This window comes from Fomitopsis serialis, assembly GCF_022376445.1.
Source record: "Fomitopsis serialis strain Sig1Antser10 chromosome Unknown B0H18scaffold_393, whole genome shotgun sequence".
NCBI lineage: Eukaryota > Fungi > Basidiomycota > Agaricomycetes > Polyporales > Fomitopsidaceae > Fomitopsis > Fomitopsis serialis.
Window position 1 is genome coordinate 1 of NW_025955353.1, and position 21,970 is coordinate 21,970.

A 21,970-nucleotide genomic window follows, 5' to 3' on the forward strand; every position below is an offset into this window, starting at 1 on the left:
GTCGTATTCCGTTGTCTGCTTCATTGTGTAGCCATATGGGCATGTCACGGAGTATGTTCCGTGCAAAAGCCAGGCCTTCCTTTCGTACGCCGTATTTCTTGGCTATTTTGAACATTGTCCTTAGGCCCTCCGGAATTGCTGAAGACTTGAAGTTCCAGGTTTGTAGGAATACATTGCCTCGGATTGATATTGGCATTTGCTCCTCGTTCTTTGGGGGGGACCGCCATCAGGGAAAACCGCCCAAACCACCAAGCACTTGGCTAGACTCCAGGAGAACCAAAAGTGTCAACAAGAGTTCTTGAGCGGTTAAACAGCACTGGAAAAGCCCAATCACTTTCCAATACAAGTCCCTTAATCTGAAGACCGAGGTTTTGACGGAAACCGCTTGGAATAGTCAACGGCGCTCCGCGGAGCGCTTGCAAGAGGCGTAATTAGGCGCCCATGACACCCAGATGCCCTATTGGGGTTGATTTAGCTCACTGGTGAGAACTCTGTAACTCTCGTGAGAGCTTTCAGAGCTTCTAATAGTATGTTTAAATAAACTGAATGATTTTGCAGCGCTTAGAAATTGCTTCAGACACACCCTTAGAGGACCATAGGGTTCGCAATTCATGGTATTCATCAAATTGGGCATTGCATACAATTGTGATACATAAAAAAACATCCAGCGGTTGACGTACAGAGAGACACGAGGTATTGTAGCTGGAGGGGTGAACGGCAGGCAACGATACAAAAGGAGACCTGGCAAGGCATGACGAATACAGACATGACGGACAAGTATTTACCAACGACCAGCAAGGTCGGAGACATCAGGGTAGTCCTACACCGTCTGTTGACATGAAGGCAATGTTGGTTTATAAATGAACGTCAGACAATACCACTATGCTCACCTCAGAGTATGCCCTTGCTTCTCCCATCCTCAAGCCGCCGGCAGCGAACTCTGCGTACTCGACGAAGGACCAGCAGCCTCCTGATTAGTACTCGTGGAAGGCACCTGCACGTTCTTCCGCCAACGAGCCGACAGAAGATCCATGTCGAGGTTGAGGTTCAAGACCGCGGCGCGCGATCCATCTTGCTCCGCAACTTCAGGCTCGGCGATCCGCGCAACAGTTCTGGCCAGAGACCCTTCAGTAGTTCAAGTGTTTTGAGAAAATACTGCGCCTACCGTATGCCATTGGCCAGTGATTTGTTCATTGATTTGACCAGCTCGCTGATCCCTCATTGAAAGCTGGGCTCTTGGGATCAGCCAACCGTCGCAGCATGTCGATACCAGCTTTGAAGCGGTCGTGCCTGCAAATAAATACGTCAGTATCAACGTTGAATTATTGAATTGATCTGCAGGCTCGACGCACTCCGGCGCGTATGTCTTCTCGTCGAAGTTAATGGTGACGTTGCCCTTGAGCGACTCGTCCAGAGTCACAAGTATCTAACAACTCCTAAATCAGACTGTACATTGTTTACATCACTAGGACACTCACCGCGCTGCACGCAAGGGCAATCATGTTGCTCGATAAAGGGACCGTGTTGATGTCGAAGCGTTCACGGTTCTCGGGGCGCAGTGCCTCAGGATGCTGCCCGAGCCACCATTGACGAGCCATGACTTCAGCGATAGCCTCGTTGTGGAACGGGGCGTCACGTTCCGCCACCCACAGCTGCTCCATGTGAGCAAACCATTCTGTTATCATCTGGATGGTCTGCGCACCGATGGTTCAACTTCAGGATCCGGCATCTTGAGGTTGCCGTGGTGAAAGGTATCCCCGTCCTTGAGGAACCGAATACGCGCCTCCAGGGCATTCTGCAGCTTGTCCGCACGGGCGACAGAGCTCAACCGGTCACCGTTGGGACCAACGTCTGACACCTTGAGGGACAAGAACTCCTTCTCCACGACACGTTTGGCCTTCTGTTTCACCTCTTGGCGAAACTGCGCTGCCAGCTTGTAGACCTGAAGCCGTAAAAGTGGAAGTCAGCCAGATATCACAATTGAAGGCTAACACTCACCCTCCTACGCATTTCTTTCCTGATGGAGTCTATTTCGATCAGCTCATCGTATCTCTCCTTGAACTTGGGTGCCCGATATTTCTTGTGCTTGCTGATGACCCTGTCGTACATCGTCAACGGAGCGTCCCACCTGTCGATGACCTTGTCATTCTTGCGGGGCCACGCGTTCTCGAGGCTCAGATAGACCCTGAACTCGAGCTGGGCGTGCTGCACCAAACTCTTCATCGGCTCCTGGTCAAGCTCGGCATATGGGTCGTCGTCCTTGGACGCCTTGGAGCCTTTCTTCTTGCCCTGAGCCTTGGCCTTCGCAGCCTTCACTTTTGGCTGCGGCTTCTCCTCAGACTTGACAATAATCTGTTGACTCCGTTAGTGCTGTAATCCATCCACATATTCCACATACCTCGTCGTCGTCGATGTCAGAGCCGCTCTCCTCGGCCTTGCTCAGGCTCTGGTCGCTGTCTTCCTTAGGGTCCTTGTCGGAGACTTGGTACGACTCGCTGTCATCCCCCGAGCCGTCCTCGGTATGCCGTCTATTCTTGGCGACCCCTCGAGCTGACTCGCGGGGGTCTCACAACTGGTTATTTAGTTAGCCATGTATACTCTGCAAGGCAACTCACTCTGGGACTCCCAGTTCTCCAAACTCGCATCGTCATCGGGCAGCTGATCCTTCTCGCTCTCCTCTTCACTTTGCACCCGCGCAACCTTCTTCCCACTACGTATGCCTGTCTCGCACAACGCAATAAGTCTGTCAAAGATGTGTATAGTGGTAAAGTTGGCTTACGGAGTCGATCAGCCACATCCTGCTCCTCCTTGGACAAGTTTCGCAGCGGAGGATCCATCGGAATGACGACCTCGACCCTCTTCTTCCCGGGCGATCCCGCTTCAAGTAAGTTGTGTACATTAGAAGCAAGTGTCAATACAAGATTATTGGCCACTCACGCGATGTAGTAGGGGAGCTATGCTCCCCAGATGGCACCCGCCTAGCTCCAGCCGACTTGCCAGGGCTCTGCGTCTTCGTCCTCTTCTTATCAGGCCCATCCGGAGCTCTCCCAACAACTTCGGCGTCACTGTCTGCCTTGTCTGACACCTGGTCAGCCTTTCTCTTGCGCGGCCTCGGGCGGGGCTTTGGCTTGGGAGGCGACTCAACTGTATAATCATGAGATAGCTCAGTGACCGTCTGCATCAACAACTCACCGTTCGCCACTGCCTTGCCCTTGACCCTCGACGCAGCCGGCTCATGCTCAGAGGGAGTCGAACGCGCCTCCTCGTCTCCGCTGCCTGGCTGCTCATCAGCCGTTACAACTTCAGGGTCATCTTCGCCATCGGCATCCTCCTCCATCATAACCTCGCTCTTTGCTTGTATGGCTTCACAGGGGGTAGTTAGAAAGTCGACGCAGTGACGACCGCTGTGACGTACATTGCAGGCGATCCTTCTCCTCGGTGGGTGCCTTCCTCATGTCCGCAAGAAGGCGACGAGCCTTTGCTGTGACCTCTTTTTCCGAGGCATCTGGGTTCGTCATCCTCACCACCTCTTTCATGCGCTTGAGAGCTTCGGCATTGCTCGAGGTCGCAGATGCAGGCGCCGCCGCCGCCGCCTTGGAGGTCGTCTGCTTCTTTCCGCCGGCTTGCGGCTTCGACTTGCTGGCCGCGGCAGCTGAACCAGCCCTCGTTCGACGTGTGACCATAACTAGTTGAATGAAGAAGGCAGCAAGACAGAGAGAGAGTCAAGATGTGGTGGCAACGCACCGTTGATTGTTGACGATTGCGGAGATGCGGAGCAGCCGCCGAACTCCGGTCCACCATCGCCAAGCATCGTTCTGGTAGCTCCGAGTTGTCCAGACTAAAACTTAGGCCTCAGACTTGAGCAAAACGCGTCAGTGTAGAATGAAGGTTGAGCAGCCCAGTAGCACGGCAGTCAGGGGAGGTTAAGCGGCAACATCAATGTATTGGAATATATTCCCGTAGACGTAATGACAGAGGCGTCAATATTAATGGAAATGTTCGTTCCCTTCCCAACCGTTCCGCCCTCCATTCGTCCATTTGTCCATCTCCCTGTCTGTATGGAATACTATAGAAGCGCGGCGCCCGACGAAGTGTAGATTGAAGTGAGTAATCCGGTATGATGGAAACGCTACAAAGTCGCCGTTGCGCAGTGGAAAGACGAGGCCGGGTTCGTACATACATAATTCTCCACCGGTGTGATCTCCGATAACAAGCACGACACACAGAGCTTTGTCTTGCCGGTCCCTGTGAGCTGAAGTGGTGACATTGAGGTTTACGACAAGCGACAGGAATGGATGCACTATTGAGTGCGCATTCCCCGGAAGCACTTCTGCGTCCATACTAAGGTCGTGGTACTCCTCGGGCAGCCAGCACTTGATCTATTGTCTTTTTGTCAGCCCAGATCAGAGAATGTCAAAAATGAAACTCTTGCATGCTCCGCCATCCATTCAAAAACACCTTGGAATATCTCCTCTAGATTCTGATATATCTCCTCGAACTTGCTCATGTCCCGGGAGGGGTAGGGGAGCATCTGCGTGTAGTTAGTCCGCGAATGATCGTCCTTCTCTGAGAGGATGGGATGGGAGCTCGTAGGAATTCCATGTCCCTGTTGATGCACCCCTTTATCAGCCTTGGGCCTACGTAGAGGAACCTAGTGTCAAACACATACCCTTGTTCCGTGACGATTGTACCACGAGAAGTGGAGAGCTGGGAAGCGGTACTCTCGGCCCTCTGATGCGGAGTCAGTTTCCTGAAGATTTGCGGACTGAGCCTCGAAGGCTGCCACCAAGTAGGCTATCAGCATCTGTCGCATATGATCAGGCATGGATGGGAACACGCATGCCACCAAAGAGCCCTGGCCGTCCTCGATTCTGAGCGGAGCGCTTCAATGCAATTAAGCTCTCCGGATGTGCGCAACCAGTGATATGTTATACCTGATAATGGAGGGCAAAACCCTCACGTATTCGCTGCCATCAACACGGCCACCGTCCCTATACATCCCCGACAGCTTGGACAGGTCAGAGAAATGCGGGTGCTTGGCGGAAAGGCGTACCTTGATCCTCAACTCAGAAATACTCTGAGGCTCTGCGGCTGCCTCGGCGAGAGAACGTTGCTCTTCCGTCCACGTAAACGCTTCGTCTTCGTCCTTCGGCACTGGGAAAGTGAGGTTCTTGTCCAGTCCCAGCTCGTACCCTTGCAGTGTGACCTTTTCCGTCAGCTGAGCAGGGCGTTCTGTGGTTTTGCCCTCGGCGCAGGGTCCCATATCTTCAATTTCATCGTCGCTGACATCATCCAATTCAGTCAGAGGCGATGGAGGATCAACAACGTCCATGTCGCGACGTTCATGTCGGAACAGGCACTGGCTAATGGACGTTAGGTGGAGGTTCTGAGGGTCTTGGAGCATCGAAGAACACGGGGCCCAGACAGCAAGATTTCTGGGGATGGGAGTAAACGTGCTATTGTAGTTGGTGAATAACAGTATCACCAATTGATACGTAGAGTTCTGGAACGACTTACTTGAGATCCAGCCAGCTCAGAGCTTCGTCGGATTGCTCTAAGTTCCAGCATGCAATCGTGTCCGTGGACATGCAGAGTTCGGTCAGGACATCCTTATGGAAGAGAGTATCGAACGTCAATGGAACTGATTGGCGTAGGCTGGCGACAGCTGGAATGATGTGTTTGATAACCGTCTGACCTGCGGGTGTAGCTAGTTCGAAACTCATTACACCACATACCAATATCAGGCATGTCTCGAGCACGTACCGGGATCCGGATCTCGAAGAACGTTGGACACTTGCCATGCGAAGTTCCCTATGGATTTCATCAGGGGCACACGCATATTTGCAATAGCCACGATTGCGAGAGTGTAGATAGAACCTGACAAGACATCAGTACGTTCAACCCTCCCAGATCTAACAGGTAAAGCCAATATACCTCCAAGGGCAACGGCTGCAAATTTGCTGGCCGCCGCAATCCAATACATGAACGTGCGACGAGGCGGGGCTCCAGCAAGTCCCCGGACATGACGGCGATAAACTTCTGATATGGTCAGCGAACCACGACGACGCAGACTGAATCAACTGTCAGATGAGAGTCTGCAGTGACGGTGACGGAACCTGCCTTGTGCATTTGCATAGCAATTGGAGATAGTGTATGATTGTTAGAAAGCTCACTGCGGTGCCATTGCGTTCGATTCGCTTGCATCGCTGCAGGATGGACGGCAGACTGTCATCGAAGAAGCCTTCGCCGACGTCCCCGTCTCTCAGCAACCCAGCGAGAGATGTTGTACATTCTTGCAGTGAATTGGCAACGACCGCGCTTCCAAGTCGTGCCAGAAAAGGTGCTACAGACGGGGCCAGAGCCATCGCCGTCCTATTGCGTTGAACCCACTTTCTGACTGCTGCTCCGCCCGTCTTCTTTTACAAGTTTCTCCAAAAGTGTAGTCAGCACGTCGATGATGTTTGGATTTCTTGGGCTTTGCTTGATGACGCGCGCGACTCGCGGTGTGCCTTGTCGAGACTGGTAGTCTGTTTGCAAGCAGTACTGATACGGAAACAATTGTGCACTCACCATTGGTCTCAGGCGGTGCATCATCCTCTGTTCCTGTCACCTCTTTCGCGTCTTGGAGTGTCCTTAGCTTGTACTCCGGAGTATGCATCGAGACGTGCACTCACTAGGCTGTCCTGTCTCCTCCCACTCTACTCCTGTCACCCCTCCCGTTCCTTCGTCGTCGGGAAAGCTGGGTGTACTAGAGCGTGTCGAGGGTGCTGCTCGGCCCGTAGCTCCAAGCCGATTTCCCTGGGCATTGGCCGAGTCCCGAAGACGCCACAGAACTGATTGGAGAAGTCGGTCAGCCAGTGGACATTGCTCTAGAACCGCTTCGAGAGCAGTTGCCTCAGTTAGGGAGAGAACGAGATTGATCATGGGGTGTGGGCAGGGATCTGTTGCCAGTGGGTCGTCGGACATGGTCAGCGAAGACATCTGTTGACGCCCATACCGACAGCCTCACCCAGGCGAAAGAGGAAGAAGATTGGATTGACCTTGGCAAAAACGATGTACATACATACGAAGATTTGTTATACGTAACGTGTCCTTTATATATTCGTAGCTGCCACTGCCTATACATCGTAGGCACTTGGAACCCACGCACCTTGCACCGCGGGCTCCCCCTTCACGATATCCCTCAAGCGATCCCCAGCGGTCGTCATAACCGCCATTCTGACGTCCGCAACACAGTGTGTGACCATGGACTTGACATATTTCATCGTCACTCGACCCTTGAGTTGCTGGGCAATGGGATCCGTGTTGAGGTCGACTTCCTGGTTTGGATAGCCCAGGAGGTGCCTACTGAGAAAATTGAGGATGACGGCATTAATGCCGCGGTGTAGCGAGTAGAACATCCTCGAGGTGGGCGGATGCGCCGCCATGGCAGTGAACGCTTTGACAGCAAGAACCTGTGATTTGAGCAGCTCGTCCCTGAAACGAGCTACAGCTGCCCGGGAGGCATAGGGGGAGTGAACCCATGGTTTGCCAACATCACGGGATATCTCCTACGTCCAGATGGAGTGAGATCTAGTAGAGTACAGAGGCATTGGAACTCACCAAAGAAACGAAGTCTTGCAGTACTCGGGGAAGTGCATGCTTCTCTATACCGGCGCGTCGGACCTTGTGGAAGTCCCATGGGTGTGCCAGAACGATATAGGCTCGAGCTGCTCCGTGGAGAACCAGATTGTCCAACTCCACCTGATCTACCGCCGGCCTTGCAGTGCCCCTCCTCCAGTAAACGGCGGGGGCGAAGGTGAGATCGTTGGTCCTGATAATCTGTCGAAACCCGCCTGCCTCAGACACTAGCGTTCTCTGCAGCGTCGTCCCCCTTCCCCATCGCCTCCCCAACCCTTTGCGAGCGGGTTTGTACTTGAAGAGGCCGCTAGGGGTCGCCATGCGAGTCTTGGAGTGAACCCAAGTTCTCTCCCAGACGTGTGTGAGGAGCTTAGGTGACTTGATCTTTGACTCTCGCACGAAGACGAAGAACATCGAGAGGGCAGGCTGAGCCGTAACACCCAGGAGTTTCTCCATCTGCAGAGGATGGTTTTAGCGGTGAATGAGCGATAGGTACAAGGACTCACCTTGCCCATGATATTGGGGGCGGACTGGGAGACGCAAACCTCGAGCAAGACCAAGACATGCGCCGCTGCACCTAAGAAAATGAGCAGGCACAGATCGGGTTTGATCCACCCGCCCAAGCCGTCTTGAAGTAAGTACGAGCTGGCCGAGGTGAGGCCGGATACCTGACCCGAGGAGTAGAGATGGGCGTTATTGGATGCATGAAGGTAGGCATAGGTATAGAGGAAGTGGAAGACTTGTTGAAAGTACGAGATGAGCCCCTCATGAGTATGGCTGGGCATGGCGGCTCTGAGGTGAGTTCAGTACGAGAGCGTTGGGATGGAGTTGTACTCACCTACATCTACACGCCTTTCCCATCGGCGTTATCCATGACACAATCGACAGCTTCGTTGTATCGGTCCATCCTTGCTTCTTGTATTCCGCGCTTCCGGACCGCGGGACTAAGGTAAGCGCGCGTGCAACGCGTTGCACACACCACTGGGATGCCTTGCAAGACGCGTAAACTCGGTTCATAACGATACACATGCATCAGTGAAGATGGGATATGAGTAGTAATATACATATGACTAGTGAGTGGCCTCAATCTTCGCCGTCGTACATCTCCTGCCTGAACAGACCGACCTCACCGTACGGTCCGATACCGCCGCCTAAAAATGCCTTGCCTCCTATGCCACTAAGTCCGCTGGCGATCTGCTGCGACGCCGCGTGCATCATGGACATAAGATCTGCGCCAACGTTTCCCCAATCTTTCGATCGAGTCTGCACAGGGGGACGCTTCGTCCACTGTTGCGGCTTCAGTTGATGGAGGTAGTGCCAGGTGAGGATAGATTGCATGCGAGCGTTGAATGTGAGGAATGCGTCGGGAGGCATCGTCTTCGGTGAAGCTGATCCTGGCTGAATGAGATCCAGCCACCGCTGTTCGAAACGAGATGAGTACGGCTGTGCAAGTGGCGTATATGACCTCTCGAACTGACCATGAAATTGGGATCGTTCTCCCAATCCTGGAACCCCACTGCACTCGCAGCTCGATGATTGAACATGACGAACTCCTGTCGTTCGTACGACAGCATGCAGCATTCGATCCGTGTACCGGGGTCGAAGCTCGAGGCCGGTATGAACTCAAGACCGTCATGACCCTCGCCTAGATCTCCTATAAGGACGATCATGAAGCCCTGGAGCCTCTTGAGGGACGGCACGGCGGCGGCCATCTATATAGTCCTTGTGAGAACATAAGCTGCCGCGCCACAAGATGGCTTACCTTCTTTGCTTGGTACAAGAACTCTGTTCTGCTCTGAGCCACCATAACAAGGAAGACCTCCCTACCGAGTTTGCTCTCGTGTCCGTCGAGCCTGACCGCGCCATATTTGATGCGAAACTGCACGTCAGAGTTCTTGATTGTTGTCCGGGGTGCAACGCTCGTCGTGACCTTGGACCAGCCCATCCCGCTGACGGACATGTATCTCTTGACAGTGGACGCGATGGGAAAGGCGAACTCCTCCTCGAACGTTGGCGCTACAGCGATCGCTCTGCGTTCCTGCGGCCAGAAATCAAGACTGTGTCACATTAGCGTCAAGCATCATGAACACATGTCACTCCGCCCACTCACGTTAAGCAACGGATGAAAGAAATCCAGTGCTTCAGTATGCCGGTGTGCAAGTCCCACTGCCAGCTCCTCGCCAAAACATCTTGAATCAGCCAGAACTGTTGTTCCGCCATCCCCGTAATGGACTGAAGAAATACATGATGAATGAGCGAGAATCGGTCGATTCATGACGGGATTATCCTACCTTCGTCAAAAACCCGTCTCGATTGTTAGCCACCCACTGATTCTGTAGCTCCCAAATCGCCACGAAGGCCTCGCGCATGACCTCCTGCTCATCACCATCTGGGAGGACCCGCCTGAAGAGGTCCCAAAAATCGTCTGGGATCCCCCGGTTAGCGGAGGCCACGCCAACCTTCTGGGCAGAACCATAGGCCTCCAGGTCTCGGATGACCTGCATATTCTGACCGCGGGGGTCATGTTCATCTAACGAGGTGTCGGCATCAAACGAGGTGTCGGGGGAATAGATGTCTGAGTCCGGCGCATAGGAGCGAATGCTGTCGTTTGTGTCAGGGACCGACGGCGCAGACCCGTAGTCCGAGTCATAATCACTTCCGTAGTTAGCGCGCCGGGGGGATCGTGGTGGCCAGACATAGTGAGAGTCGGCAGCCCGCGTCGAAGTCAAGAGCGTAGGTTCGTCAGCCACTTGTGGGCCATGGGAACAGCCCGGGGAAAACACGCTACAACTCCGAAACCGGAACATGTACCACCACGGTCTTAGTCTCTCCGTCAAGGTATTCAGAAATGCAACTTACCGATTCAGCCTTGCTACGGCTCGCGGCATGCTTGCCTCACGACAATCATCGGCAATGCGTTATGTCAAGGGAATAGGGCGGGAGTCAGGCATCGCGGTAGCGCAACGTTTGACGCGTCATGCAGGCCAAAAAAGGCAGGTCCGCCGTACCGCTGTGAACCACTGTTGGTATCTCAACTGCAATAACAGATCAGCACGTACCCATCTGAGTGCACAAGATGCATGAGTCACCATCTTATGAGTATTAAGGAGGGTACGCGGGCCATGGGAAAGCCGTGGGGCCATGCATGGACTCTCATGAGCCGTCCCTTGAGAGTGTGCAACGCATTGCACACACCATAAAAGGCAAGTGCGTACTATACAACTCTCCTCAACGAATATCACCCTGGCAAATGACAGCAACATTACTTACTGGCGCAGCGATTGATGAGCGTGGCTTGTCAGACGATCCTTCATGAGTACAGACCATAGTCCATCTATGGTAGACGCAAGCGAATTACTGAATAACTGACGCTGTCACTGAACCGATACTGACGATCCCTACAGGATGAAAGACTTACCACAGACTCAAGGAACACGCTCATAGACGGTCCAGTGAATGCTAAGAAGGTAATGGCATGGATGGGATGCGGAAACCAGGGAAGTATGACATGGGCGAGAAAGCACGGCGACCTTTACCTCATAACTCGAATGAATGGGGATCAGACGCCGGTACAAGCGACTTTACGGCGCTCCGAGAGTGGTGAGCATCGCTACGTATTCCTTTGGGAGGACATAACACCTCTCCATACCACATGTGAGCACGCTCCAGCGACTACACTCCCGTGTTCTAATATTTCTTTGTATTGACAGCCATATTTCAAGCTCATGGCGAGAGGCAAAGCAAAGTCATGCCATTCGACGCATATTCCCCTTGGTAACGCTGAGGACAACACTTGCCCAGCGTGCGACAAGCCTCTCAAATCGGCTCAAGGGCTCATGGCCCACCTATCATCCGCTCAGTCTTGCAAGTGGTACAGGAAAGGAAAGAATCCGGAACCAAGGTGCGAAATCCCAGTGCTGGTAAACGAGGCTGCTCCTGCTACAGACATGGACGTGGACGTGGACGTGGAAGACTTCCGCGACGTCCTTGAGACGAGGGACTTGTTCCGGTTCACACTTCCCACCTCGGTCCACTCACCCATTCCAACTGAGGGTGAAGCCTCGTCGTCGTCATCCACAGGGGGCCCTGCAGCTCAGCCGTTTCCCAATCCACCCGGACCTGCCTTGGACGATGATGACGATACCAGAGTTGAAGAAGAGGACGAGCTCGCGGGCAAGGTGATACGAATGGAGGAAACAATAGTGGAGACGTGGAGGGCCTACTTCGGAGAGGACGAAGAAGGAGTGGACCTGGACGAAGAGGACCGAATGGACGTGGACGGCGAAGATGAGGCTCAGAAGCCGCTAGACCCGAACCAAAAATGGAGACCCTTCGCGTCCGAGCTCGACTGGCGAGTAGCCATGTGGGTTGTTCGAGAGGATGTCGGTCAGAAGTCGCTCAATCGGTTTCTGAGCATACCGGGTGTACGTGTCTCTCCATATCACTATGCTGGACCAGCCCTAACTCCGAGTGATGGATCTTAGGTGGTTGAAAAGCTCGGTCTTACGTTCAAAGACGTACGCGAGCTCTTCATGAAGATTGATGCCATCCCGGAGATGGCGGCTTGGAAGACATCGTCTCTCGCGTTCCCGGACAGGCCGGATGAGAAGCATCTCGTTCGATACCGAGACATCCTTGAAGCAATCAAGGCGCTGCTGGGCAACCCGTCCTACGCGAAGTACATCGTGTATCGCCCGAAGCGTGTCTTCACAGATCGGTCGAGGACGAAGCGCATTTTCACGGAGATGTGGACGGGACTGTGGTGGAACGCGGTGCAGGTGAGTTGCAATCTGATTATCTGTATTACTACAGACAATTCTGATGAGCAAGTAACAGAAGTTAATTCCCCGGGAGCACGCCGTCGCCCCCGTCATCATTTCCACCGATAAGACACAACTCACTCAGTTTGCGGGCAACAAAGCGGCGTACCCGGTCTATCTCACACTTGGCAACATCCCTCGGGCCATCCGTCGCAAACCGACAGAGCACGCCTGCATTCTATTGGGATATCTCCCTGTGACCAAGATCGGAAAGAAGCAGCTTGGCAAGCGGGAATGCAAGGCAAGGGGTCAGAGACTCTTTCATGCGGCAATGCGTATTATTCTTCAGCCTCTCGTGCGCGCAGGTTTGGATGGCATCGAGGTCACCGGAGGCGACGGCTCCGTCCGCCGTGTGCACCCCATCCTGGCTTCTTACGTGGCTGACTATCCAGAACAATGTCTGGTGGCGTGCTCGAAGTACGGCACCTGTCCGAAGTGCATGTGCCCCGCAGACAAGCTGCAAGACGATGCCCTCAAGGACCCGCGCACCCCCGAGGAGACGGAGCGCATCATCAGGGAGGCACGAGCTGAGGGAAACACGCCCGCCGCCGCCGACGCTCTGTGCATGGAACAAGAGGTCAGCGGCGGTGTGAAGACACCGTTCTGGACGGACCTGCCGTACACTGACATCCACATGTCCATCACCCCGGACGTGTTGCATCAGCTGTACCAGGGGGTGTTCAAACACCTGGTCTCGTGGTGCCAGGATCTCCTCAGCCCTGAGGAGCTCGACAACCGTCTCCGTTGTCTCCCAGGCGCGTACGGCATTCGGCACTTCAAGAATGGGATCTCGTCGCTGGCCCAGGTGTCAGGCAAGGAAAGGAAGGAAATGGCGCGCATCCTCCTAGCCTGTCTTGTTGGCAAGATACCAAAGGCGGTCATGCTCACCTTCCGGTCCATTCTCGACTTCATCTACCTAGCGCAGTACCCGACTCACGATGACACCACTCTAGGATATATGACGGACGCTCTGAAGACGTACCACAAGAATAAAGACGTCTTGATCAAGCTTGGAATCCGGGAACACTTCAATATCCCTAAGTTTCACTCGCTGATGCATTACGTGGATTCCATCCGCCAGTTCGGCACCACCGACAATTACAACACGGAGATGTTCGAACGTCTCCACATAGACTTCGTGAAAAAGGCGTGGCGCGCCTCGAATCACCGGGACGAGTTCCCCAAATGATGAAATGGATCACGCGTCGAGAGAAGATGGCCGCATACGAGGCCTTTCAAAAGGAGTGTCTAGTGGAGGAGGTATCAGAGGACTTAGACGGCAACCCTGAGGACTCAGAAGGGGCAGCTTCTTGTCCAGAAGAGGTTGTGGACGTTGGGAACAATGTCAAGATAGCTAAGTATCCTCCAGCGCCTCAGCAGCATCTAACTCGTATCCAGGAGCGGCACAATGCTCCTGGTTTCTCCACCGCCTTGACCGCCTTCATTAACGATATACAGCCATCCGAACTTCGACTGAACCGCCACGACCTCTCTCGAACGTGGCTACCTTTCGATCGGCTGGACGTCTACCACCAAGCCCGCTTCAGTCCTTTCGCGCTGTCCGACGGTAAAGAGGAGCAAGACGTCGTCAAGTCTATCCCCGGCTCAGCTATCAAGGGAAGGAAGGCACGGTTTGACACCGTCATTGCTCTTGAGAACGGGGAAGCCGAATCCACAGGGGTTAGAGGTAGGACCAGCGGTTCAATCGTCACGGGTGTGCTGCTCACAAGGCCTGTTGTAGGTACACGAGCTGGAAGACTGAAGGTAATATTCAGGCTGCCTGAGAAGCTCCTGGCTCGCCAAGGCGGCGGATGTTCACCCTCATGGTGGCCCAAAGGACCACTGGCTTACGTCGAGTGGTATTCGAGATTTGCAAGTGCCGCGGATCCCATCCACCTCATGTACACTGTAAATCGACCACCGCTACGTTCTGACGGCCTTCCGCCTGGGCAGATTATTCCGCTCTCACAGATACGTCAGTCGTGTCAGCTTGTGCCGGCCTTCCCCGACGGGTCCCGAGGTACAGTGCCCCCAAATTGGACCTCGGAGAACGTGCTAGACGAGGCAAACCGACTCTTACTGAATAACTGGGCTGGGATGTACGCTTATCAGACACTGTGGTAGTATATTGTATCTACATAATTGTATTCTACTGTTCGAGAAACCGCTAGGTTTGCTTGCGAGCGCTTGTGACCGCAACTTCGCCGCTGTCATAGTGCGAGACGCTGCTTTACACTCCTCCGGCGACTTCCCACTTCAGCAGACAGCTCGTCTTTCTTGAGACTTGGACGTGCTGCTTACACAACAACCCTCGTGCTTACAATCCAAATCACTTGTTCAGCTTGCTTTCCTCACCGTCATGGTTCGCCCGGATCCGCGAGTGCTCCGGCTGCTCGCTCCTGCTCTTCCAACCTATGCAATCGCTGCTCACTACTCCCAACCATGTCTGCGAGTTGGGCCCGAACTCAATCACGTCACCGTGGTGTGCCTGCAGAGAAGGAATTTCGGAGTTTTGTTTGACTATGTGTGTGAAGTTTGTTCTGTACATTCGGATGAATTGACATGCAATTGAATTCTAGTGCGTAAAGAACGACTGCTCCGTCTGTCCGGCCACGCGCAGCGACGAGCAAGGGACGAGGAAGGATCGCATGCAGGCTCTGGCCGCAATAGACCTGTTGGATCCTCCAGCAACGCTTGGCGGATGGGTACTCTTGGGGTCGATACTAGAGAGTCACGTCGGGGCTTTCATACCGAAGTGTTTGCAGGGGCCGTCTGTGAAAGTAGTTGTGGAGACGTTGGTATTTGCCTTGGTGAGTCACACTCTGTTATCTAACTTTGTCGAGCTCACGCTGTGCCATTTGACTCAGGACGGACATGCTCCTCTGTCGCTCCCTCTCATATGGGAGATACACGGCGACGAGATGGAAATCTCACTTGATCAACCCCTCACCATCCAGCTCTTCCGCGGGCTCAACGTGTGGAAGGTCATCGAGGTCCGCTTGACGCGACTTTCGATTTCTTCCACGTCGACACCGAGAAGTTATCCCGCGTGTTTGCGCCCCAAGTCTCCCTCCGCCTCACCTTACCTCTGCGGTACACGCCTGTATTCAAAGACACGGCGGTATCCATTACCGTGCATGCCGCCGAATACGCTCGCGGCATGAAACCTCTCCATCCCATGTGCTCAATGAAGGCGGATTTACGGCCTCGACTTCTATTCCCGTGGACATGCCGCAGCGCCGCCAATGCTTCAAGGCGACTGGAGAATCGAGCACCGTGGCAGCCCCAAGGAACAGTCGCAGTGCGACCTCTCATGGGCGAAGACGGGTGTACGGTGGAAGACCTCGTTCCGCCGGAGGAAACTCGGACTCGGACTCGGACTCGAACTCGGACGGATCAGACGCGGTAGATGGTGAAGGCGCAATGCTGTTGCTGATGGCATAGAGGAGCGGGCGCGGTGGAATCTGGGAGGTTCTCCCAGGAGGCAAGGAGATCCCGTACGTCGAGAGCGCGAGGGCCGCTGAGAGCTTCAGCGCTCGGAGGTGGAGGTCTGGGAGGTCAGGCGAAACGGCTTCTTGTTCCATGTATCTAGTGAGTGAGACGTGTAAATGTGACGAATGAAATGAATTGTTCTCAAATATTGGAGCCGATCAATGAGCTGCAAGCGTTTGTCAAGGGCTTAAACCTGCTTCGCTACGTCAGAGTAATCCCAGAACAGGTACACAATCCAGCATCACACAATTATTCTTCATAAATGTGAGTACTCGCGCTCGAAATTACATCTCTACTTATTCCTACCGCGTGGGCCAGCCACGGGCGCTTCATTGCGATAAGACGCGCGTCGGCCTCCCACGCGCTTCCATCTCTTTCAACCACTTACGGTCGCTCATCACTGCTTCAGTCGCTTGCCGCCCCATCCCTCCGCTTATTCGACTATGGCTATCACGCGTATCGATCAGAGACTCCTCAACATCATCGCTTCCCAGAGCTCTCCTACCGTCAGCCTCGACGTCGTCGAGGTGTTCAATTGTACCAAGCGATGCACGCGCCCCGCCACGACCGGTCTCGCCCACGTCCCCGTCATGTGCCTGGACAGGGCACACATAGGCGAGATCTTCAACTATGTAAGCGACTTTTCACTCTGGTAAGGCGGTAATTCTAACCGTTTCATTTGTCAAGTGTGCCACTCACGAACACACGGTCTGCGAAATGCTGAAGGCTGACCCCTTCCTTCAGCCCACGGTGGACGCGCAGCGGCGCATTCTCCAGGACGTCGACGCCACGGCGCAGGATGACGACCCCATTAGGCTCGGGGGATGGGTCTTCCTGGGGGCGGTGCGGCAGTTCTACGCCAACCAGCAGAGCGTGCCGCCTCTATTGCGGGGGCCGGTCAATGGACGGCTACCGAGGGTTGCCCTGGTGGAGGCATTCTTCTACATCAAGGTACGTGCGTTGCTTAGTTTCTGTATCCACTGAGCTAAATACTACGTGGGTCCATACAGGACGCCGCGCCGCCGATCAGCCTCCCGCTCCTCTGCGAGATCAGCCCGCTCGCGCTGGAGATCGACATCCCGGGTCCTGACCACCAGCCCCTCATGTGGCAGGTCTTTCCGGGCCTGAATCCGTGGAAGGACCGGGAGGAGCGGCGCCGTTGCTTGGGCGGGGGTGGATTCGACGTGTACAACGTCGTACAGGAGACGTTCTACCCGACCTCCATCATGTTCGGAGGCGGTAGGTACCGCTTCCGCCTCACCTTACCGCTGCAGCACCCGCCCATCTTCAAGCTCAGCAACGTGGTTACGACGCCGAGCGTGCACAGCTACGCTCATGGCGTGCAGCCGATGAAGCCGCTGTGCTCCATGAAGCGTTGCTTCATGGACCAGCAGTACTCTGGCCCCACCTTCCACTTCCACGCCAGTACATGGAAGCGCAATGGAGCGTCGTAATGCGGGGGTCCCACTGGGGATCATCGCGCAGTGCCCCACCTTTGGTGAACCTGGGTGCACGGTGGTCGTCCAGCAAGGATTCGTGCCGGCGGCGCCGGAACGTCACATCGAGGAGGACGGCGACTCGGACGGCAGCGATGATGAATGGGATGGGGCGGGGACGGATACGGATGACTCGGAGGGGAGCTGCCGTACTTTGACTGGGATGAGTTCCGGTTCATAGGGCAGGACTAGTAGTTTTTTGAATCCCTTCTTCTCTTTCTGAATGACGTCCGATTGTATCACACTGACTGGGAAATGTACTGCAACGCTGGTAGTGTAGTTGGATTATGACTTGCTGTAACCGTATGTATTTTTGTGCCTTATCTAGCTGTAGAACAGTGCAATGGGGTATGGATATGATATTGAATGTATACACCATCTGAAGTACATGTGGGCTATCTACAATGTGTTTCAAAGACCAGATAAGCGATTAAAAGGTCTACCGTTCGATTGTACTGAACCGGATCTGCAGCAATTGACCCAAAGCAATCTCACAGCCCTCCGGAGTGTAACGGATATTCCCGTTACGGTATATCTTATCTTGTACGCTTGTTCATGTTTGTTCGAGGGCTCGTATGGCGCGCCAGCGCACCTACGAGACCTCAGTCCTTTACCATCCTCATCGCCCCATGTATGCTACGTGTAGACAGTCCCTCTGAATAGAGACTGGTTACAGCGCATACCGGGCCCGAGGATTAAGGGACGCCACACTTTTTTGCGCTCCAGAACAGCTTCTGTTCTGGGGACTATCTACTCTAGGCAACAACCTGGAAACTTCGAATTTCTATGCTTTACATCAAAATCTAGTCGACTTCGCAACCACTCAAGAAGATGGCTGGATCGACAACCCACTCTCCCAAGCACTCGCGTAGTACTCGGAAGGCCCACCGCGCGAAGGTCGATGCGAAGGTGGATGGAATTCTTGGCAGTTTTGCGAAGTTCTTGAAGAGTATCCCGGTCGAGACACGAGCCACCCCCGATAGGCGGTTCCGGACACTCGATGACTCGATGAAGCATCTAGAGGATGCTATTACATCGCTCAGACGCTCCGTGGAGCAGGACAACGAGTCCAGACGTCACCGTCGCACGACCTGCCAGACTGAGCTCTCCGACCCCGAGAACTCGTCCGGAGCACTCGCGGAGCAGGCACCGTCCGACCGCGAGGTCGAACGCACAGCACACGCAGAACTGTTCGAGCCCAAGGTCGAACCCATTCAGAGCTGCCAGGAGAACCCGACTCCGCCTGTTCCAATCGAGCCACAGGAGCTGGAAAGCTCTCCGACGAGTGGTGCGCGCAAAGAGATCGACAGCGCTGCCGCTGTTGAGCCCGCGTCTGAGCCCAAGGGGCCGCGTCCTGAGCAGATCGAGCCCGACATCGAGACTGCTCAGAGATGTCCGGAGACTCCGTCTCCGACTGCTCCCAGTGAGCTGACCAAACTCGGTACCACCATCAAGAGTGGTGCACGCACCCGGTTCGACGACGCCGCCGTCGCCGAGACCGAGCCCAAGCCCCAGTTGTCCGACAAGGCGACTCGGCCCTACGCCCGGGAAGGCATAGGGACGCGACCTTACGTCGCATCCTGGGATGTAGGCGAGCTTCTGCTCGTAGATCCACATGTCGCGTGCTCAGAAATGAGCCGCGACTCAAAATATATGATCGCGCCGGACGACGTGCCCGACGCGGCAAGCATCGAGCTCGACACTCAACGCGTCGAGCGTCACGCGCCCGCGCCGAGAGCGAGCACTCTCAGCGTTAGCGCTGGAAGTACTCCTCACCATGCTAACCGCCACTTCGACCTTCACTCTGGCCGCCACCGCCCGCGTGCAACCGCGTTCCAACCCGGTTCGCACTTCCCAACGGAAGTGCGAGCCGCGGACTGTCCTTGGACAGCTGAACCCTTCGCGGTTCAGCTGAAGGATCGACCGGTCAGTACCGACCGCCACCTCGCGGTCGGCAACCCCTCCGACGACCTGGCACCTCGCGGTACAAGACCGCCAGGGCCTTCCTCTCCGATCCTCTCCCTCCGCCCTCGCGTCTCGCATCTCGACTCGGGAGACTCTCCTCTCGAGTCTCATGACTCTGGCGACACCCATCGCGGCTCTGGCGACACACAACCCAGTCGCACGATCCAGGATTCGCACGACCTGCGTGCAAGCCCAGCACCAGGCAACCAGGCTGCGCGAAACACGGGAGACACGGAGCGAGGAGAATGCGAGGAAATCAGGAAAAGGAAGGAGGGGGAAGGGTGCGGGGCGAGCATGAAAGACGAGCAGAGAGGCTCAATAAACGCAGGTACGCCCTTGGTGAACGTATCCCACTCGCCACCGCCTCCTTCTCCAATGCCCACACCGGCACACGTATCGACGACTACAGAGGTCGTCGTGCGTGTCGCAGGCCATGAAGACGGCACGTATGCGTTGCGGGACGACCTGAGGGTTGTACCCTCCGCTTCTCGAGGTAGTACGCCCGCGGTATGGGACGACCTCGCGGTCGTACCATCCATTCTACCAGGCGACATGGCGGAGGCGCAGTGTTGCACACCCGACGTGTCCCGTCTATCCTGCACCAACCGTCGCGTAGCGAGTACGCCGAACCGTTCGCTCGACGTGCATGCTACCGACCAGCAGCAAGGCTTCAAGCTCGAGGGTACGCCCATACTGGACGTACCCAATCCTCCGCCGGTCTTCTCGCTAGTACCCAAGCCAGCGCGCACTTCGACGAACGAGAAGCTTGCCGCGCACACTACTGGCCACAGAGACGGCATGTACGCGTTGCGGGACGACCTAATGGTCGTGCCCATCGCCCCGGTTGTGCTACGGGACGACCTTACGGTCGTACCACCAACATCGCAAAGCGACACGGTGGACGTGCAGTCCCGCATATCGGACACGTCCCGACCTTTGCTGACCGACCAGCACACTGTACCGACCAGTGAAGGTACGTCCTCGATGGACGTACCTGTCTCGATACCTCCATCCCCAATGCCCGCGCCAGCAGGCGTATCGACGAACGAGAAGTCCGTCGTACGCACTGCTGGCCACGAAGATGGCATGTATGTGTTGCGGGACGACCTAAGGGTCGTACCCCCGCCCCTCGAGGCGGTATGCCTGTAACACGGGACGACCTCGCGGTCGTACCGTCTATTCCGCTAGGCGGCACGGCGGACGCGCAGCATTGCACGTCCGAAGTGCCCCATCGAGCATTCACCAGCCGTCGCGTAGCGAACTCGAAGCTCGATGGTATGTCCATACTGGACGCACCCAGTCCTTCCCCGGTTCTCTCGCTAGTACCCGAGCCAGTGTGCATGTCGACGAACGAGAAGGCCGTCGTGCGCACTACTGGTCACGGAAACGGCAGGTACACGTTGCGGGACAACCTCGCGGTCGTTCCGTCCACTTCGCAAGACGACACGGCGGATGCACGGTGCTGCGTGCCCGCCTTGTCCCGACCTGTCATGACCGACCCACACGAAGGATCGATCAGTGAAGGTACGCCCTCGACGGAAGTACCTAGATCAATACGTCATGCCATGGCGCCCACGCCGGCTCACGTATCGACAACCACAGAGGTCGTTGTGCGTGCCGCAGGCCATGAAGACGGCACTTTCGTGTTGCGGGACGACCTGATGGTCGTACCCTTCGTTTCACAAGGCAGCACACTGGCACTACGGGACGACCTCACGGCCGTACCGTCTATGCTACAAGGTGACACGGCGGACACGCCGCAATACATGTCCGACGTGCCCCGTACAGCCTCCACCCGCCATCGGGTAGCAGACTCAGACCTCGAAGATACGTCCATGCTGGACGTATCCAACTCTCCGCATATGCTATCGTCAGTACCCTCGCGAACGGGCGTAGCAACGAACAACAACCTCGTCGTGCGCACTGTAGGCCACGACAATGGCATGTATGACCTAAGGGTCATACCCGCCACTTCTCGAGGCAGTACACCTGCGATACGGGACGACCTCGCGGTCGTACCATCCAACCTGCAAGGCGACACGGCGGACGCGCAGCGCTGCACGTCCGACGTTTCCCAGACAGCTTTCATTAGCTGTCGAGTAGCGGGTTCGAAACTTGAAGGTACGCCCATACTGGACGTACCCAACGCCCCACCAGTTATATTGCCATCGCCTGAGCCAGCGTGCGTATCAACGAACACGGAGATTGTCGTGCGCACCGCTGGCCACGAACACAATACCATCATGCTCCAGAACGACCTTCAGGTCGTACCCGAGCGTTCGAGTTCCTCGCTACCGTCTCCACTCCCATTACGGTACGACCTCGCGGTCGTACTCTTCAAATGGCAAAGCGAGACGACGACCGTGCGCCATCCCACAATCTACGTACCCTGCTCGGTCACGAACGACGGTCGCGACGTAGAGGGTACGTCGAACTCATGGCTCAATATACACGCTACCGGCAAGCACTGGTACAGAGGGTCGAGAAGTACAAGTACGCCCTCGGCGGACGTACTTACCTCGACGCCTGCTGCAACCGTACTCGTGTCCGTGCCCACGCTAGCGAGCGTCACGGTGA

At 55.3% G+C, this 21,970-nt stretch overlaps 8 protein-coding genes across 8 annotated transcripts; 3 read left to right on the forward strand and 5 right to left on the reverse strand.

Annotated features, from left to right (window-relative positions):
- Positions 1–919: 919 nt before the first annotated feature.
- B0H18DRAFT_962758 (uncharacterized protein) lies at positions 920–3,811 on the reverse strand (the record flags this gene model as incomplete). Its single annotated transcript, XM_048043133.1, has 13 exons — positions 920–1,112; positions 1,252–1,290; positions 1,353–1,426; positions 1,479–1,694; positions 1,715–1,942; positions 1,999–2,352; positions 2,399–2,550; positions 2,616–2,720; positions 2,780–2,878; positions 2,938–3,144; positions 3,193–3,363; positions 3,416–3,685; positions 3,745–3,811. The coding sequence occupies 13 exons, from the start codon at positions 3,809–3,811 to the stop codon at positions 920–922; spliced, it is 2,175 nt and encodes a 724-aa protein (XP_047884695.1).
- A 307-nt stretch (positions 3,812–4,118) lies between these two features.
- Positions 4,119–4,876, reverse strand: B0H18DRAFT_824326 (uncharacterized protein; the record flags this gene model as incomplete). Its single annotated transcript, XM_048039331.1, has 3 exons — positions 4,119–4,373; positions 4,427–4,606; positions 4,670–4,876. Coding segments are annotated over 3 exons (642 nt in total), but the record flags the coding sequence as incomplete, so codon positions are not given.
- A 664-nt stretch (positions 4,877–5,540) lies between these two features.
- B0H18DRAFT_817914 (uncharacterized protein) lies at positions 5,541–5,878 on the reverse strand (the record flags this gene model as incomplete). The annotated part of the gene is made up of 2 exons (XM_048039265.1): positions 5,541–5,707; positions 5,764–5,878. Coding segments are annotated over 2 exons (282 nt in total), but the record flags the coding sequence as incomplete, so codon positions are not given.
- Positions 5,879–8,703: 2,825 nt separating this feature from the next.
- On the reverse strand, positions 8,704–10,508 carry B0H18DRAFT_1129407 (uncharacterized protein; the record flags this gene model as incomplete). The annotated part of the gene is made up of 6 exons (XM_048035411.1): positions 8,704–9,039; positions 9,099–9,332; positions 9,383–9,677; positions 9,731–9,852; positions 9,912–10,404; positions 10,480–10,508. 6 exons carry the CDS (start codon positions 10,506–10,508, stop codon positions 8,704–8,706), a joined length of 1,509 nt encoding a protein of 502 aa, XP_047884698.1.
- Positions 10,509–11,732: 1,224 nt separating this feature from the next.
- On the forward strand, positions 11,733–12,398 carry B0H18DRAFT_820781 (uncharacterized protein; the record flags this gene model as incomplete). The annotated part of the gene is made up of 2 exons (XM_048039299.1): positions 11,733–12,044; positions 12,105–12,398. Coding segments are annotated over 2 exons (606 nt in total), but the record flags the coding sequence as incomplete, so codon positions are not given.
- A 1,227-nt stretch (positions 12,399–13,625) lies between these two features.
- On the forward strand, positions 13,626–14,129 carry B0H18DRAFT_827627 (uncharacterized protein; the record flags this gene model as incomplete). Its single annotated transcript, XM_048039359.1, has 1 exon — positions 13,626–14,129. A coding segment is annotated over one exon (504 nt), but the record flags the coding sequence as incomplete, so codon positions are not given.
- Positions 14,130–18,042: 3,913 nt separating this feature from the next.
- On the forward strand, positions 18,043–19,723 carry B0H18DRAFT_1065965 (uncharacterized protein; the record flags this gene model as incomplete). The annotated part of the gene is made up of 1 exon (XM_048031178.1): positions 18,043–19,723. A coding segment is annotated over exon 1 (1,464 nt), but the record flags the coding sequence as incomplete, so codon positions are not given.
- Positions 19,724–20,515: 792 nt separating this feature from the next.
- On the reverse strand, positions 20,516–21,474 carry B0H18DRAFT_1065967 (uncharacterized protein). Its single transcript, XM_048031179.1, has 2 exons — positions 20,996–21,474; positions 20,516–20,917 (listed from the first exon to the last, which is right to left on the reverse strand). Exons 1-2 carry the CDS (start codon positions 21,354–21,356, stop codon positions 20,772–20,774), a joined length of 507 nt encoding a protein of 168 aa, XP_047884702.1. The 5' UTR covers positions 21,357–21,474; the 3' UTR covers positions 20,516–20,771.
- Between the last annotated feature and the right edge of the window lie 496 nt (positions 21,475–21,970).